This window comes from Petromyzon marinus, chromosome 11 (assembly GCF_048934315.1).
Source record: "Petromyzon marinus isolate PM22_M1 ecotype Great Lakes invasive population chromosome 11, UKy_Petmar_22M1.pri1.0, whole genome shotgun sequence".
NCBI classification, from domain to species: domain Eukaryota; kingdom Metazoa; phylum Chordata; class Hyperoartia; order Petromyzontiformes; family Petromyzontidae; genus Petromyzon; species Petromyzon marinus.
In genome coordinates this window covers 4,585,446-4,599,148 of record NC_133677.1, presented here as the reverse complement: position 1 = coordinate 4,599,148, position 13,703 = coordinate 4,585,446, and the positions used below count along the sequence as shown (strand labels likewise).

The following is a 13,703-nucleotide window of genomic DNA, read 5'->3' as shown; positions in this document are numbered from 1 at the left end:
TTAGTTGTGTTTTTTGTTTCGTTTGATTCGGGCTGAGATTGAACTCTGACCCCTCCCTCTCCCGTCTCGACCCAAGCTTAACCCGTGGCACTCACTCACACCTGCTTACACCTATTGGGTTTTTTTAGTGCCGAGAGGCGAGGGAATGGTGGCTGACCCCTCCGTGTAAAAAGAGAATATTGTTTCGTGAGCCTCGCAACAAAATATATGCCGTGTTTTCAAGGGATGGTTGGTAAAGAGCCACTCCATGCTCATTGCGGACGGCCGTTCGGTGCGAGGCAACGTTGTTGTTGTTGTCAATATGAACACTCATAGCGCCTTGCCTTGGAGCACTGCTGCTGGATTAGGAACATACTCACGCCGCGGCAGGCTTTGTGAGGCTTCTGACCGTCGCTTCACCGCGCTGATCGGTGAGGGGGGGTTGGCGAGGGCAGGAGGCGTACACGTGGAGGGTTATAAGGACGGTGCAACCATAAATTCTGCGGCACTTCGCTTTGATGACCACAACGCATCAACCCCCCCCCCCACCCCCTTGTGGAGTCTATAACCATGCATTGTGGGTAATCAAATATCGAAAGAGAGATCGTGTTTACTTGCGAGACCGCCGTCCCACCGCCCGCCCCCATTTCCACCTGTGACGTTCATCGTGGGAGAAATATCACCAAAAGAGCACCATTATTAAACTATCTGCTCTCCAAGCACTCTGTACACACACACACACATGGCGAACTGGCCGTGGAGCTAACTGGCCCCGAGAGAGAGGCCATGCCCGTCGTGTTTCCCCCCCCTGCACGGACCGTTTTTCTAGTGGGGGGAGAGGGGCGGGGGGGAGATCGTAAGACACGAGGGTGTGGGTGGCCAGCACCACGCCCGGCTGCCGTTGGCTGCCGAATGCCGACAATTCCACACGGCACCAGGTACTCATGCCCAGGAACGGGTTATGATAATTGTCACTCGTGTTGGCCGTGAGCGGGAATCGAAGTTGGGTCGCCGGGTTCGCAGCGCTCCCCACTTGAGTGGGACGCAACAGACGCAACAGACGCACAAACAAATGAATCAGCCCATACTGAAAAAACGAGATGCGTCTCACTCATTAACCGGACGCACCGTTTGATTCTAAATCAACAGCGATACAACTCGGGGCTGGACACCCCAACTAGGGGTGTAACAATGCATGCTCCTCCACTGACAGCAATTTGAAGAATATTCGTGATTCATGTCAAGATTTGATTGTATCTTCTTTTGCTAATTTTTACAGTCGCATTTGTGTTGTTTCTTTTTTTTGTGTGTGTGCCGTGTTCACGTAACTTTTGTGAGTCTATACATTCCACTCAGATGTCGATGAGACAAATTATGAGAAACGAAGTCAGAAGTAGCCATGTTAGTGACGAGAGCATGGAAGCAGCAAAACAGGAAGTTGATGATTGGCCATTCCCAAATGGTATCCCGTAGGGAGAGGATGGAAACACGATTCCATTTACATGTAATTTGTACGAATCCAAAAACATCGATATCCACACGTGTGATTCGACGTGTGTACTATGAACATGATGAGCCACTTCGTTGAGCTATCATTTGTGACCGGGTCGCTTCTGAAGAAGTTCTATATATCTCAGTGGACCTTACCTTGTAATATAGTTGAGTTTGGACTACAGCTCGGCAGGATTTTTACTGCAGCGGTTGATGCCTCGAGGTGCAATCGATGCTCGCGATGCCCCCCACTCGGGTCGTGGCCACCGCGCCTTCACCCAAACGATCCGGCCATCGACGACACGAGCTTGTGGTGTTCCCCAGTGCCCCATCGCCCGAGTGCCCGGTTCACCTGTCAGTTCCAGGAAAACTGTGAGAGAGAGAGATAACTGAACGAGATGAGTGCGGGCCTTTCCATTGGAATCTGCAATCGAATCGCTTTGAAAATTGACCAAACTTTGGTCATTTGTTTAGGACTAGCAAGCCACTTGGAACGCTTCCGACTTTGTCGAGTCCTATCGTCAGAGCCACGGTTGTACTTCAAGGTTGTCCAAATGCTGTTGGCAAGAGAATTCCATCTACACAACGGGGCCCTATGCAATGAAAGAAGCAATGTTTTGCATATTGTTTGCACACTATTTATTCGTTTAGCCCATGTGTTTAGCAGTAATTGTAGGTCATTGCTTATCAGCCGAATTTAAACCCAACACCCCTCCACCCACCCACCCCCAAAGCAGCAATGGCACAGTGCCATTCGAGGACACTTATTATTAACCGGAGCTCATGCATCCAATCTCTGCGGTTCTCAGAAGCTAAGCAGGCTTTCTTGAGGCTGGTTAATACTTCGACGAGTGACCATTTACCAGGGCTTTCCAGATGTTGCAGTTGCTGGTGACTGCGAGGTGGGTGGGTCAGGGGAAGGCAGTTTCTCCATTCGGGTCGGGTTCCTCTGCTTCCCTCTCACAGCGCAGCCCCGACTCCAATTAATGGAATTGGCCAAACATCGCAAAAGTAAAGCGGGGGTGTGGGGGGGGGCCCTCCTGAATGAGAGCCATGAGACTCGGTGAGGCTTTCTTGGGTAAATAATTGGCATCGTCATTATCATCTGCGCCAGCACCACCACCACCACCACCGCCGCCGCCGCCGCCACACGCACGACATGTCCATGCACGCACCACGCAGGCTGCTGCTGGTTGGAGCGGCTTGCAGGGAGGGAGGAGAGGGTTCGTGGTAGCGAGCAGCAGGAGGAGGAGGGTGTGGAGTGGGGGTCGGGCGGCCACCCCCAAGATTATTTTTACCCTCTCGACTCTCCCGAGGGTCCGCCGCCTGTTAACACGTCTCCACGACAACCGTTCCGTCAACACGGCAGCGAAACCTTTCCGCCCAAAGTCGCCCTCCGCAGTCCACAAACTCGACCCCCCCCCCCCGCCCTGTTCCCTATTCCACTCCGCCCCCCACCTCTCAAGCCCGAGTTGCCCCCCACCCCCTCTACCGCCCCCCTTCAGATTCTCGTGTTTTTTTGGCCAAACTTCTTTTCCAAGCCGCCTTCCAAAGCCACGATTCTTTTTCCTGTTTGCTGAGAAAACATCGGCACGGCGACCTTGCCCTGATTTACGCAGGGAGAACAGCCTTGGTGGCTGATTTGCGACGAACCGAACCGCACCCCCCCCCCCCCAAGCCCCCCATTCTCCTGTTTTTCCCTCCTCCGAGTGAAATCGATTACTCAGCACTTCCCCCCCCCCTGCTCCTCCTCCAACTGCTCCGGCCGGGAAAGTCTGTCAGCGCGAATAGCAAGACGGGAGAGAGAGAGAGAAAAAGAACACAAGTCGCGCCCTATTAAATATTGAAGCGAAGCGCCATGTAGGGCATGTCTTAAGCGGAGCGCGATGAAGGGGGTTAGGGAAGCGGACTCTGTTTCTCCCAAACGATGGTGGGACGCGTTTTTTATTTTTATCCTCCTCGTCGTCGTCACGACGGCTGTTGGCACGTCTTCGCCGTGAATTCGCTGCTCCCCCCCCTCCCCCCTGCACCACCCCCCTCGCGGTTCAGGAAAACGCTTCAGAACGACGTCCTTAATGAAGGACGTCGTTCTGAAGCGGGCGAGCCGCATGCCACATGCTGCCGGATGATAGGGCAGCGTTCGCGTTACGCTCGTCGGTAGCGAGCCACTGAAATGGCCGGTCCGTCCGCGCGCGTCTCCCTTGCTTTACCCCGCTGAGCGAGGGCGCGTTCGAACGTTCGCCGGCAGTGTACGCGAGGTACGTCGAACTTATTTTGCACCGTACGTAGCCAACCGTGCTAATCGCGGCGGGTGCGATAGGGAGCGGATTGTACGTGCAAAAAGTGTATTTTCATTGGGGAAATAGAACAAAAAAACGTGAAGGAATCCCAGCATGCTTAGCATGTCAGGATGACCCCTCCCCGTCTTGCGTACACACTGCACACACCCTCGTGGTAGCAGAAGAACAACAGGATTGCTGCTTCTTCGGAGTCATCAGCAGGCTTTTTTTATTGACTTTACACATGGCAAATGACTTATTTCACTGATTTTCGGGGGCTATATATGTTTTCGTGTTCATCACGCGACTTAAAATCGATGCATAGCTTTAAGCTGACCCTGAAATGTGAGCAAAACTAATCAACCTCCAGGCCAATTACCAAATTGGAACGTTTTCAGATTTTCCCGTTTGTAAGCAAGGACCATATTGGTGCAATGTTCCAACTTTCTGGCCCATTCAGAACATCGCTCAAATTGGCATTTCTCAGTCCCGATTTTACATGCGCATATAATGAGCAAGATAGCGTTGATCATTATTCATAGCACAATCTAATGAATAGAAACAAACCACGCAACAACAACGATGTTTAAATTATCAGACAGCACTTAACAAATGCACTCTTTCAAGTCGGCGCCCTGAGATCATGAAACTCGACGCCTCCGCGTGAACGTTCGTCCACGATAATCTTGTCACGCATACGGGGGGCCCGACGGAAACCGCCGCGCACATCTTTGGTCGTCGTTGTTGTTATTGTTCTTGAACACGAAAATAAAAAAAACGAACGGTGACGGCAAGGAGAGCTCGCGACGTCGAGCCGGCGGCTCATAATCGCATGCAACGGCGCTGTTTGATTCATGTTTCAAATGTCGCGGAGTCGATTCGAGCCGCTACCCCCCGCGCCGATGAAATATTAATTCGGATTTACGCGAGGTCGTGTAATCTCTCTCGATTGCCCTGCATTATTAATGGGCAGAGCTCCGTCGCAGGGCCTCTCCCGTCCCCCGTGCACTCGCGCCCTGCTCCCCATTCTCTCTCGCTCACCCCCCCCCCACGCCCTCACCACCGAGTCACGTTCCCTCATCATGAATCACTGCACTCTCGTGAAACCCGCCGACCCCAGTTCGATTCCCCGGTCAAGGGCTACTATCAGCGGCGAGCGATATCTGAACGCCCCCCCCCACCCTTCATCAGCCCGTGCGGTGAAGTATGGTCAAACATACACCCCCCCCATGACCGATATTGCATGGGGAGGCATTCATCCAATATTGGATTGCTTAACGGCTGTAAATGATTCATAATTACTGCCGAGTGTCCCTCACATTAAACGTACAGTTATTAAAGACGGCGAATAATCTAGACGACCATTGGATAGACGTATGATTGCATAAAGCCGTACTATTCGCGGTGCCTCGCGAACTTACGCATTAAATGTAATCAATGATTTGTTAAACGCGGAATGACTGACATCTGCCTAATAGGATTTGCAATATTTGACCGGGACGTCGCTAAAAAAACGTTTGGTCTCCGAAGAGGTTTGGCATTGGCTCGCTCACGCACAGAGTTATCGTTGACGCAATGAGGGTAGCATTTTTAACAGGGAGGACCGTGTGAACGTTGCCAATGAGGGGCTGTCACCTTGTCCAAAGACTAAGCCCATATATATAAAGTTCAACACAACACCGGTGCGAGATCTCGGTACGGATCAATTCCTGCTGCCACCCGAGTGGGCTGTCCCGGTCAAACCCCGATAGATGGAAACCAAACCATTATCTGACTCCGCGTGTTTCCCAACGCTCTTGACGGGCTACCAAAACCGAGCAGCGCACTCCCCCACCGCGGCTACAACTCCGCGCGGCATCAACTGCACCGCTGTTTGCTTTGCCACCACTGCCACCAGCGAGGAGGCGCTCCTCGCCGGCTCGCCGACGAGACAGTGCCGCTCTGAAGGGCGAGGCATGGGGGGGGGGGACAGGAGAAGGGGCGGGGGGGGCTGTGGATGTTTCGCGTCGTGCGCTCTCCCGTGACGCGTGCCGCTTCTGCCCGATTTGCATCCCCTTTACGTCCATGTATAATAAATGCGCGTGGTCAGAGCGCATGCAACTTTTATCAGGGACGAAGAGGAGGGAATTAAGACGAGAGGGAGGAGGGACAGCGGATTTTTTGTCCTCGGGAGAAGGGGCGCACCGCGCGTGCCGACGCCAGGTCGCGGTACGGCGATGCGAGGAGACAGATTTCTTCGGAGGGAACACGGGGACGGGCGAGCGGAAGCGGCGGCGCAGCGCCGTATGTGCAAACCGGTGTAGGATCGTGGCGATTCGTGCGCGTTTTGCGCGGAGCGTCGCGGGGCAAGCATGCGCTCATGCGCGCACAGCAGCGGTGCGTACACGAGGACGAGTTCAAGCGTCTGGCCAACGGGGCAGTGAAACGAGCGAGCGGAGACCCCGGCGCTCTTCGCTTTCAGAAGCGGTCGATTGCTTTGCGCTCATGTTCATTGTACGATGGCTATTATTGTTATGGCTACGGTGTGGGGCGGTGGTGGTAGTGGTGCAAGGGGTTAGAACACTCTGCTATGAATCTACCAAACTCAGTTAAATTCACCAGCCCTGGCTAACACCGTTGGCGAGTGATCCTGGGTCGACCGCCTTCAACAACCCTAGCTGACCAGTGTGGTGAATCATTGTCATTTGACTGACATGGCAGAGAGAGGCCTGCATCCATAAGTGAATTGTCATAAGGGCCGTGAATATTGTATTTGTAGAGGCTTCAAAATAAAGCTAGTGCTAGTTTAGTTCACATTTTTCTAAATAACCATTCTAAAAAAATATTGACCAACTTCATTTATCATTGACGGATTGTATTCTTTAAATAGCCAAGGAAGAATCCACTGAGGTATCTCATGTAACCGCATACATCACAGATGTGTGTGTGTGTTTTCTTTTACATACGTAAGCTAAGTATGGTGGATCTTTATTTACGACTGATGACATGCCCTGTCAGTTGGACGTGCTCCGTCCTAAAAGGGAAATGTTGATATATCGTGATTTAATCTCGACCCAGTTTGTCACGGAAATGTATTGATCGACGATACTGATGATGATGATGATAACAATCGTGGTCATATTAATGACGACGAGATTGTTGACGATACCGTCGACCGTCGTGATATCGTAAATGACGATGACGCCGATGATCACGACGATCATCATCGCGACGATGATCGTTGCAGTACACCGAGCATCACGTCACGTACCCTCTCCACGTTGCCCGCTAACCGCCACCTCCCATTCAAATCTCGGCACGGCGCGGTCCCTGCTGCCGGACGCAGCAGCAGCATGCGTCGGCGGTGGCGCTGGGGGGGTGGGGGGGCCCTCCATCTGTCAGCGTTATTGTCACCCGCATTCAATGGGCCTAAATTTATACGGTGGCCAAACGGCCGCCCGTGGGGGGACGGGCTCGGACAATAGCGATTGTAGTCGCGAGGGGCGAGTGTTTCAATCTGCTCGTGGGCGGAGCCGCGAAGATGCGCGCACGCGGGAGCTCACAATGCGGAGGGAGCAGGGAATGCGGAAACGGCGGACACCGAGAGCCACAATTTATGAGCCCTCGGGAAGGCAGAACAATCGCTAAATGTGCACTCTTCAGGCCGCGATGCCTGGACGCGTATGTAAACTCAAACGGCAATCTTTCACCCTTTATTGTGTGCTCGCGAGCGCGCGCGCCGCGCGGCGCACAGAATCGTGATCGTTTGCAACAGAAGCGAGAGAGAGAGAGAGAAAGAAATAAAATAATTTAAAAGCTTGTGCCACGCTATCTAAATACATCGTGCGATTTAAGACAATATTTTTGCACTCTCAGTTCAGCGTGGCCTCCTTGGGCAGGCTCATGATCGTTGTAAAAAATAAACTCTAGGACGCACGCGGCGCTTCAGCGTATGGGAGGGAACGGTGCTTCCGACACCTGGAGCTTCTCCCTCCGTGAATCTTGGTGTGGTTCTGATGCAAATAACACAATTTCAGAGTGCAGCGTGTGAGGCAAGGGGCTAAGGTTTCGCTCACGTCGAATCCAGTTGTTTCGCAGGCTTATCGATTAAAGTGGCGCATCGCACCACAGCTTTTGCTACGCAACCGCAGCAGAAGACATCTGGGACAAACAGCGCACGTTCCACCACCGTTCCAAAATCACCTTAACCAGGAATACGAGAATTGAGTTTTATTTATAGGGAACTGATTTTTTTCACGCCGTTCCTTCAAAGCTAAACTGCCACCTGTGATCGCTTAACGAAGAGCTAAATGTGTAAATGTCATTCCGGCTTCTCTTATTACGTGCACACTGCCTAGTCCCAGTGCACACATCCTGGGATGATGTTTAAAGGGCCAGGAACACAAATATCATCGCCCACTAATACGATCATCTCAAAACGTTGCAATTTACTCATGCACCAGCCATATATAAATCGCACAAGACATACGCACACACAGTGTTTGGAACAACATTTTTTTATTAATTCTTTTCCTGCAATTCAGCAGATGGTTCAAACATTTATTTTACTTAGTTTTTTAATACGGAATATTCTTGATTGTTGCATAGAACGCTGAATTGTGAATCTATATTACTGATGATGATTATTATTATAATAATAATTACGCCCCACAATGAGCTAATGGGACATTTGGAGATTGGCATTCGTAGTTCCTGGCAGTCTGAGCGGATTATCCGTGAACACCCCTCGCTGCCGCCAGACCAGTGTTCAGACGCCTTTATGCACGCAGTGAACTTGATCCAATAACTATTCAGAGATAGTCTGCGGGGCTAATTGTGCATAAGCCAAGCCAATTCAGTAAATAATTAATTAAGCCTCCACATTGGGCAGCGATACGCAAGCCACAGATACGTAAATAAATACGTTGGTAATTAACACCGCCCTTCTAGCAGGAAAACGTCGAGCTGATTAGCATTCGTCCACTTCTAAAATTGTAAGCCTCTCTTCTCACAAGAAGTACGATGGACAGTCCCATGAACCCACGTGCTGCTACTACTACTGCTACACGGTTCTGTCCGAAGGCAGTGTTCGTGGCGAACATGGCGAGTTACTGCTCCGCTGTTGGCAAGGCGGAAGAACGGAGCCGACGCCATGCTACCCCACCACGGAACCGTTGCAACGTAGCCAAAAAGGCGACTCGAGGCATCTTGACGCCACCAAAGATTCTCCGTCGTCGTGACGTGCAGAAGGAGGAGGAAGAAGAGAGAGAGAAAAAAACCACACGGGCGCTCGGGCTCCCGAAAATAGCAAAAATAGGAATGTCCATTAGTGGCCGGCGATCTGTCCTCGCTTTCTCGATAACTCACAGGTGTCGGGGGTTAAACAAGCGAATCCCCCCGTGGCAAAGTCGCAGCTTGGCTAACAAAGTCATGAGCTAATTTTTTTTAATGGTTGGCCGCTCTCACCCCCCCCCCCTCCCCAAACACCCCCCCCCCCACCCCGCTCCGTAATTTTAGATCTCAGCTCTCAGGAGGCAGTGGCTGGGATGTGTGCTCTACAGAAATAAGTGCATTAGCGGATGCCAGAAATCGGTGGGGAGGGGAACGATTTTTTTTGGGCGAATAAGCGACGTGCAAAACCCGCCGCCGACGGATTTAAAACGAAAAAATGTACGGCTTCTGCAGACGGGAGGCTCTGCCGGAAGTTTTGTTCTCTGTTGTTTGATGTTTGTTGCTGTTGTTGTTGTTGTTTTAATGTTACTGAGGAATGTTGGAAAACAGGAAGTGGTTGCGGACTCAGAAAGTCATCAGAGTTCAACTCGTAAAATCAGAATGGTCTTGTCTGAAATTTACAGCTTTAAAAAAAAATAGAAATAAGTTGGTCTGCCTCGGGGAAAGGTGAAGGGATGCAGAAACTCAATGTGCTACGGGGAGTTGGAGGCTCCAGTCTGGGTACATTTAAGTTTTCCTATTAGCACCCAGGTTAGAGTGGGATCATATTTTGTTATTGTGGTGTCTCTTCCGGCTATACGAGGATTGGGTTAAGGACTGCTAGTGAGGCTGAAAGTATGCACGTAGGTTGCTTTCAAACAGCACTGGCTGGGGCCTTCTAGCTATGAAATACTTCAATGTTTTCAGCATAAACCTTGCAATGGAGGCAACGTGTTGCTTGTATTCTGGACGTGATTCTGGCAAAGTGCTAAAAAAAAAAACATAACACGTGTTTCTTTTTCGTGTGTTTTTTTTTTTGCTTCTCGTACGCTTCAGGTTTTTTCTCAAGTTCTTCCTCAAGTGCAATCAGAACTGTTTGAAAAACGCCGGGAACCCACGAGACATGAGGCGGTTCCAGGTAAGGGTGAATGATCGGAGCGCGCGAATGGCAACCCCCGACGCACACGAACGGCGGCCACCGCCAGCGACGCCAGCCGTTTGGCACCAGCAACAACACACATCGATAGCGGCAAAAAAAAAAATCGCATCATTGATTGCGACCGACAGCGCTATCGGTGCCAGAGCCAACACCCCTGCCAACAGCCACACGTAACAAGAGACAGTGCAACGACGGCGAGGAGGCCGCAATTCATGCCGTGTGCACGGAGCGAAACAATCACGCGCATCAGCTTCACGGGTGGGGGGTGGGGGGGGCGCTCCATCGCGATGCTGCCCGCGGGGCCCCCAGAGCTACGGATTGAACGCCGCTTGTGTCGCTGTGCGCGTGCGTGCGTGCGCGTGGGGAAGGACAACAGACTGAAGATGAAAAAAAAAGTGGTTAGAAAGAAACGAGTTTTCAAGTTGCGTCGCTCGCAGTCGCTTCCGAACATTGAGGGCAGCTGGCGCCCAGTACAGCCACGGGACACGAAGTTACGCACGTGGACACAGAGAGGATTCAGGTTCAGGCTCAATTGATGCGATACGCACACTGTGGTGAGGGGCCAAGTGGTGGCGCGGGGGGTTAGGGAACCGCACTGTGAATTCCGTGATCCGCGTTTGATTGCTGGCCACGGCTAACATCAGTGGTGAGTGATATTTGAACCAGTTCTGGGCACCAGCCTTTAACAACAACCCGTTATGACCAACGTGATGAAGCATGGTCGGATCCGCCGGTGCCAACCGTGGTAGGGTATCCAACTCAGCTGCGCCGGGTTCCCGGCGCAATGTGCTAACTACCGCACGGCCTCTCTGCAGGTGTTGTCATTACAATGTTATTACAATAATAGATAGTATCTATTGCCGGGGCTCTGCGAATATGTGGCAACACGTAATATGAGTATCATGCGCGCAGCGAAGACAAATTGATAAAGAAGCTGCGCGCTAATATAAATTATTACGCGCGAATGGGGCAAACAACAAACATTTTCCGAGGGCAGCCAAGAGCGCGGTATTTTTTTGTTGTTGTTGTTTAACAGCCTTGTACAAAAAATACGACAGCCCGAAAATCAAAACACAGCACCCACACACACTCACGCACACCTTCAAACAGACCCATTACACGCAAGGATACCAGACTTGAAGCAAGAGCAATTAGTTCCCATTAAAGTCCATATTAAAGCTGCGAAAAATGTCGCCCTGTCGCCTTTGCGGCGTCGTCCTCAAGCCGGGCCCCGCTTTAATTAAGTTAATTAGCCGCTCGACCTATCGCTAGATCAATCAGCGCAGAAGAGCGGGGCGGGCTTAGCGGGCGAGTGCCGCCACCAGATAATGAGGGTTTAATCAGCTCGCTGAGAGAGAGAGAGACCGAGGAGCGAGCGAGCAAGCGGGCGTGCAACCGCCATTCCGCAAGAAACGTGGATTAAACGTCGTGGCCTCGTCACAAAGGCGATGATTATGAGTAAGATGTGTCTGTGCACGTGTCTTCGTATAGTCTTCAACGGGGCAGGGCACGCGGCGAGCTCATTTTGCGGTATCCGCGCGGCAACGCCAAATCAACAAAAAAACAAAATTCCATTCGTCTACTCCAAGATCAATTTTTTTTTGCCATTTTGATTTCGGTCCATCGGCCAATGTGCCCGTTTCCTCCCTCTCCGATGCTATCCGGCGGGTATTTGTTTAGGGCGAGCAAACTCGGAACCGGTTTTTTTTTCACCTTCTTGCCTCTCATACCAATATTATCCAGGCAGCATTTGTTTAAGAGAGCAAACTTTGGGGCCGGTTTCGAAATTCTGGGTCTCATCAGCAGTCAGGCTGATTTGTTAGAACAAATAGTGCCGGGCTGTCAAAAAAATTGCTATTTGGCAAGAGCACTTCAGCTTCACTCTTCAGCGCGAAAGCCTTCATCAGTTTTACAACACACAGCCTTGTTGATTGCCTGGGAAGTAGCGCCGCTAGCGAGCGCCGACTCAGGCTGGACCGGAGCATGAGCTGGCGGTGTGCTCGACATCACACCCGACCACCGAGTACTCATTTAAGGCGTAGGGGAGTCCTAGAACAAGTCAATACCACGTTGCACTGCTGTTATCCATGGCTTGCAATTGAACCCAGGTCGTTTTCAGATGCGCTTCTTCTGCGGCCGTCTGGAACGCTCTTCATTCCGATATTAGGAAGCCACTGGAGCTATGCACGTTTAAATTCAAGTTTAAAACCAATTTCTTTAGAATTGCTTTCTGTGTTTAGTTTGTCGTCCTTCCCCTGCACATCCGAGTAGCACGGTTGGCTACGTACGGTGCGAAAGAAGTTCAACAAACATATAACGTGCTAACCACACTGCTACTGCTGCTCGCCAAAGACACGCACACATACACACGCACGTGCAAGTGCTGTTAGCGAGGCCCCATCAAAGCCTGTATGACACACGGGGGAGTGATGTGCCCAGCACATCACCTCTCGCCTTTGTTTCCCTATTGCTGACGTCGATACAACTACATCACCAGGTATTCATTTGAGACAGACTTGACCTAAGACCCACACCAGGGTCATATACCAAATGCCAATGGTTTTGTGTGTGACCAGGCCTTGAACCCAGATTGCTGGGGGATATTGAAGCAGTGTGCAAGTCAGCGGGTCTTTTGCTCCCAACATGCACACACACACACGTGCACAACGATGCCCCCCATGTAACGTAATAAACGGTTTGGGGTTTGCAAGTTTTGTGAGCGAGCACCTATTAAGGTGATCGTGTCACATGAAGGGTTTGGTGTGGTCAGAATCATACCACCCTTTATTTGTGCACCCAATGCTGAAATTTACACACCACGCCAGTTTCTCATTAATTACTGAGTCGACTGGGGAGAGGTCCAGGACAGGTTCGCTCGCTACTGATGTCAGCTGTGTTCGGGGATTAAAAATCAGGTTACTGGGTTCCTTGTGCAGTGTGCGAACCACTGCCCAACACACATACACACCGCAGTTAAAAAAAATAACACACACTTACAAAAGGTACTCAGAAGGGTAAGTCCCGTCAATATGAAACATTAACGGTCTGTACAAAATGTCCTTATTTTCGTACGATACACGGAAGCCCAGTAACACTGCGACACTTACCTTTAACATGCCCACACATTATGCATTCACCGAGACACACATTCAACACGAATTGACTCGTGTTGAGTGTGTGTGTCACCCCCCTCCCCCCCCATCCACGGTAACAACCTCCGCCCCCGCCTGCCACCAGGTCGTCATCTCCACGACCGTCAACGTGGACGGCCACGTGCTCGCGGTGTCAGACAACATGTTCGTGCACAACAACTCCAAGCACGGGCGGCGTGCCCGGAGACTCGACCCCTCGGAAGGTGTGTTATGCTCTGCAGCGCGTTGTTCCTGCGTGCGGATGGCTTCTCTATCTCCACACTCAGCCATCCCCACCCCCGCCCCCACTTCGTGACGCCTTCTCTTGTACAGCGATGCCCAGATTAATGAGTGTCTAACCGCTGCCTGAGTTGCGTCGCCTCAACCCACACTTGCGTCGCTGAAAGCATCATCCATCCGTTCTCGTATCCGTCGCCTCGGCCTTTGCCTCCACAAATAAACTAAAAAAATGTT

At 51.4% G+C, this 13,703-nt stretch overlaps 1 protein-coding gene across 19 annotated transcripts in view; it reads left to right on the top strand.

The window, feature by feature from the left end:
- The window catches only part of LOC116941316 (transcription factor COE3), a 146,162-nt gene that overhangs the window by 75,067 nt on the left and 57,392 nt on the right, over window positions 1–13,703 (top strand). For all 19 annotated transcript variants that reach the window (XM_032952248.2, XM_032952256.2, XM_032952253.2 and 16 more), the window contains exons 7-8: window positions 9,996–10,077; window positions 13,336–13,453. In XM_032952248.2, coding sequence (XP_032808139.1) covers window positions 9,996–10,077; window positions 13,336–13,453 — 200 coding nt within the window. The remainder of the gene's footprint in view (window positions 1–9,995; window positions 10,078–13,335; window positions 13,454–13,703) is intronic.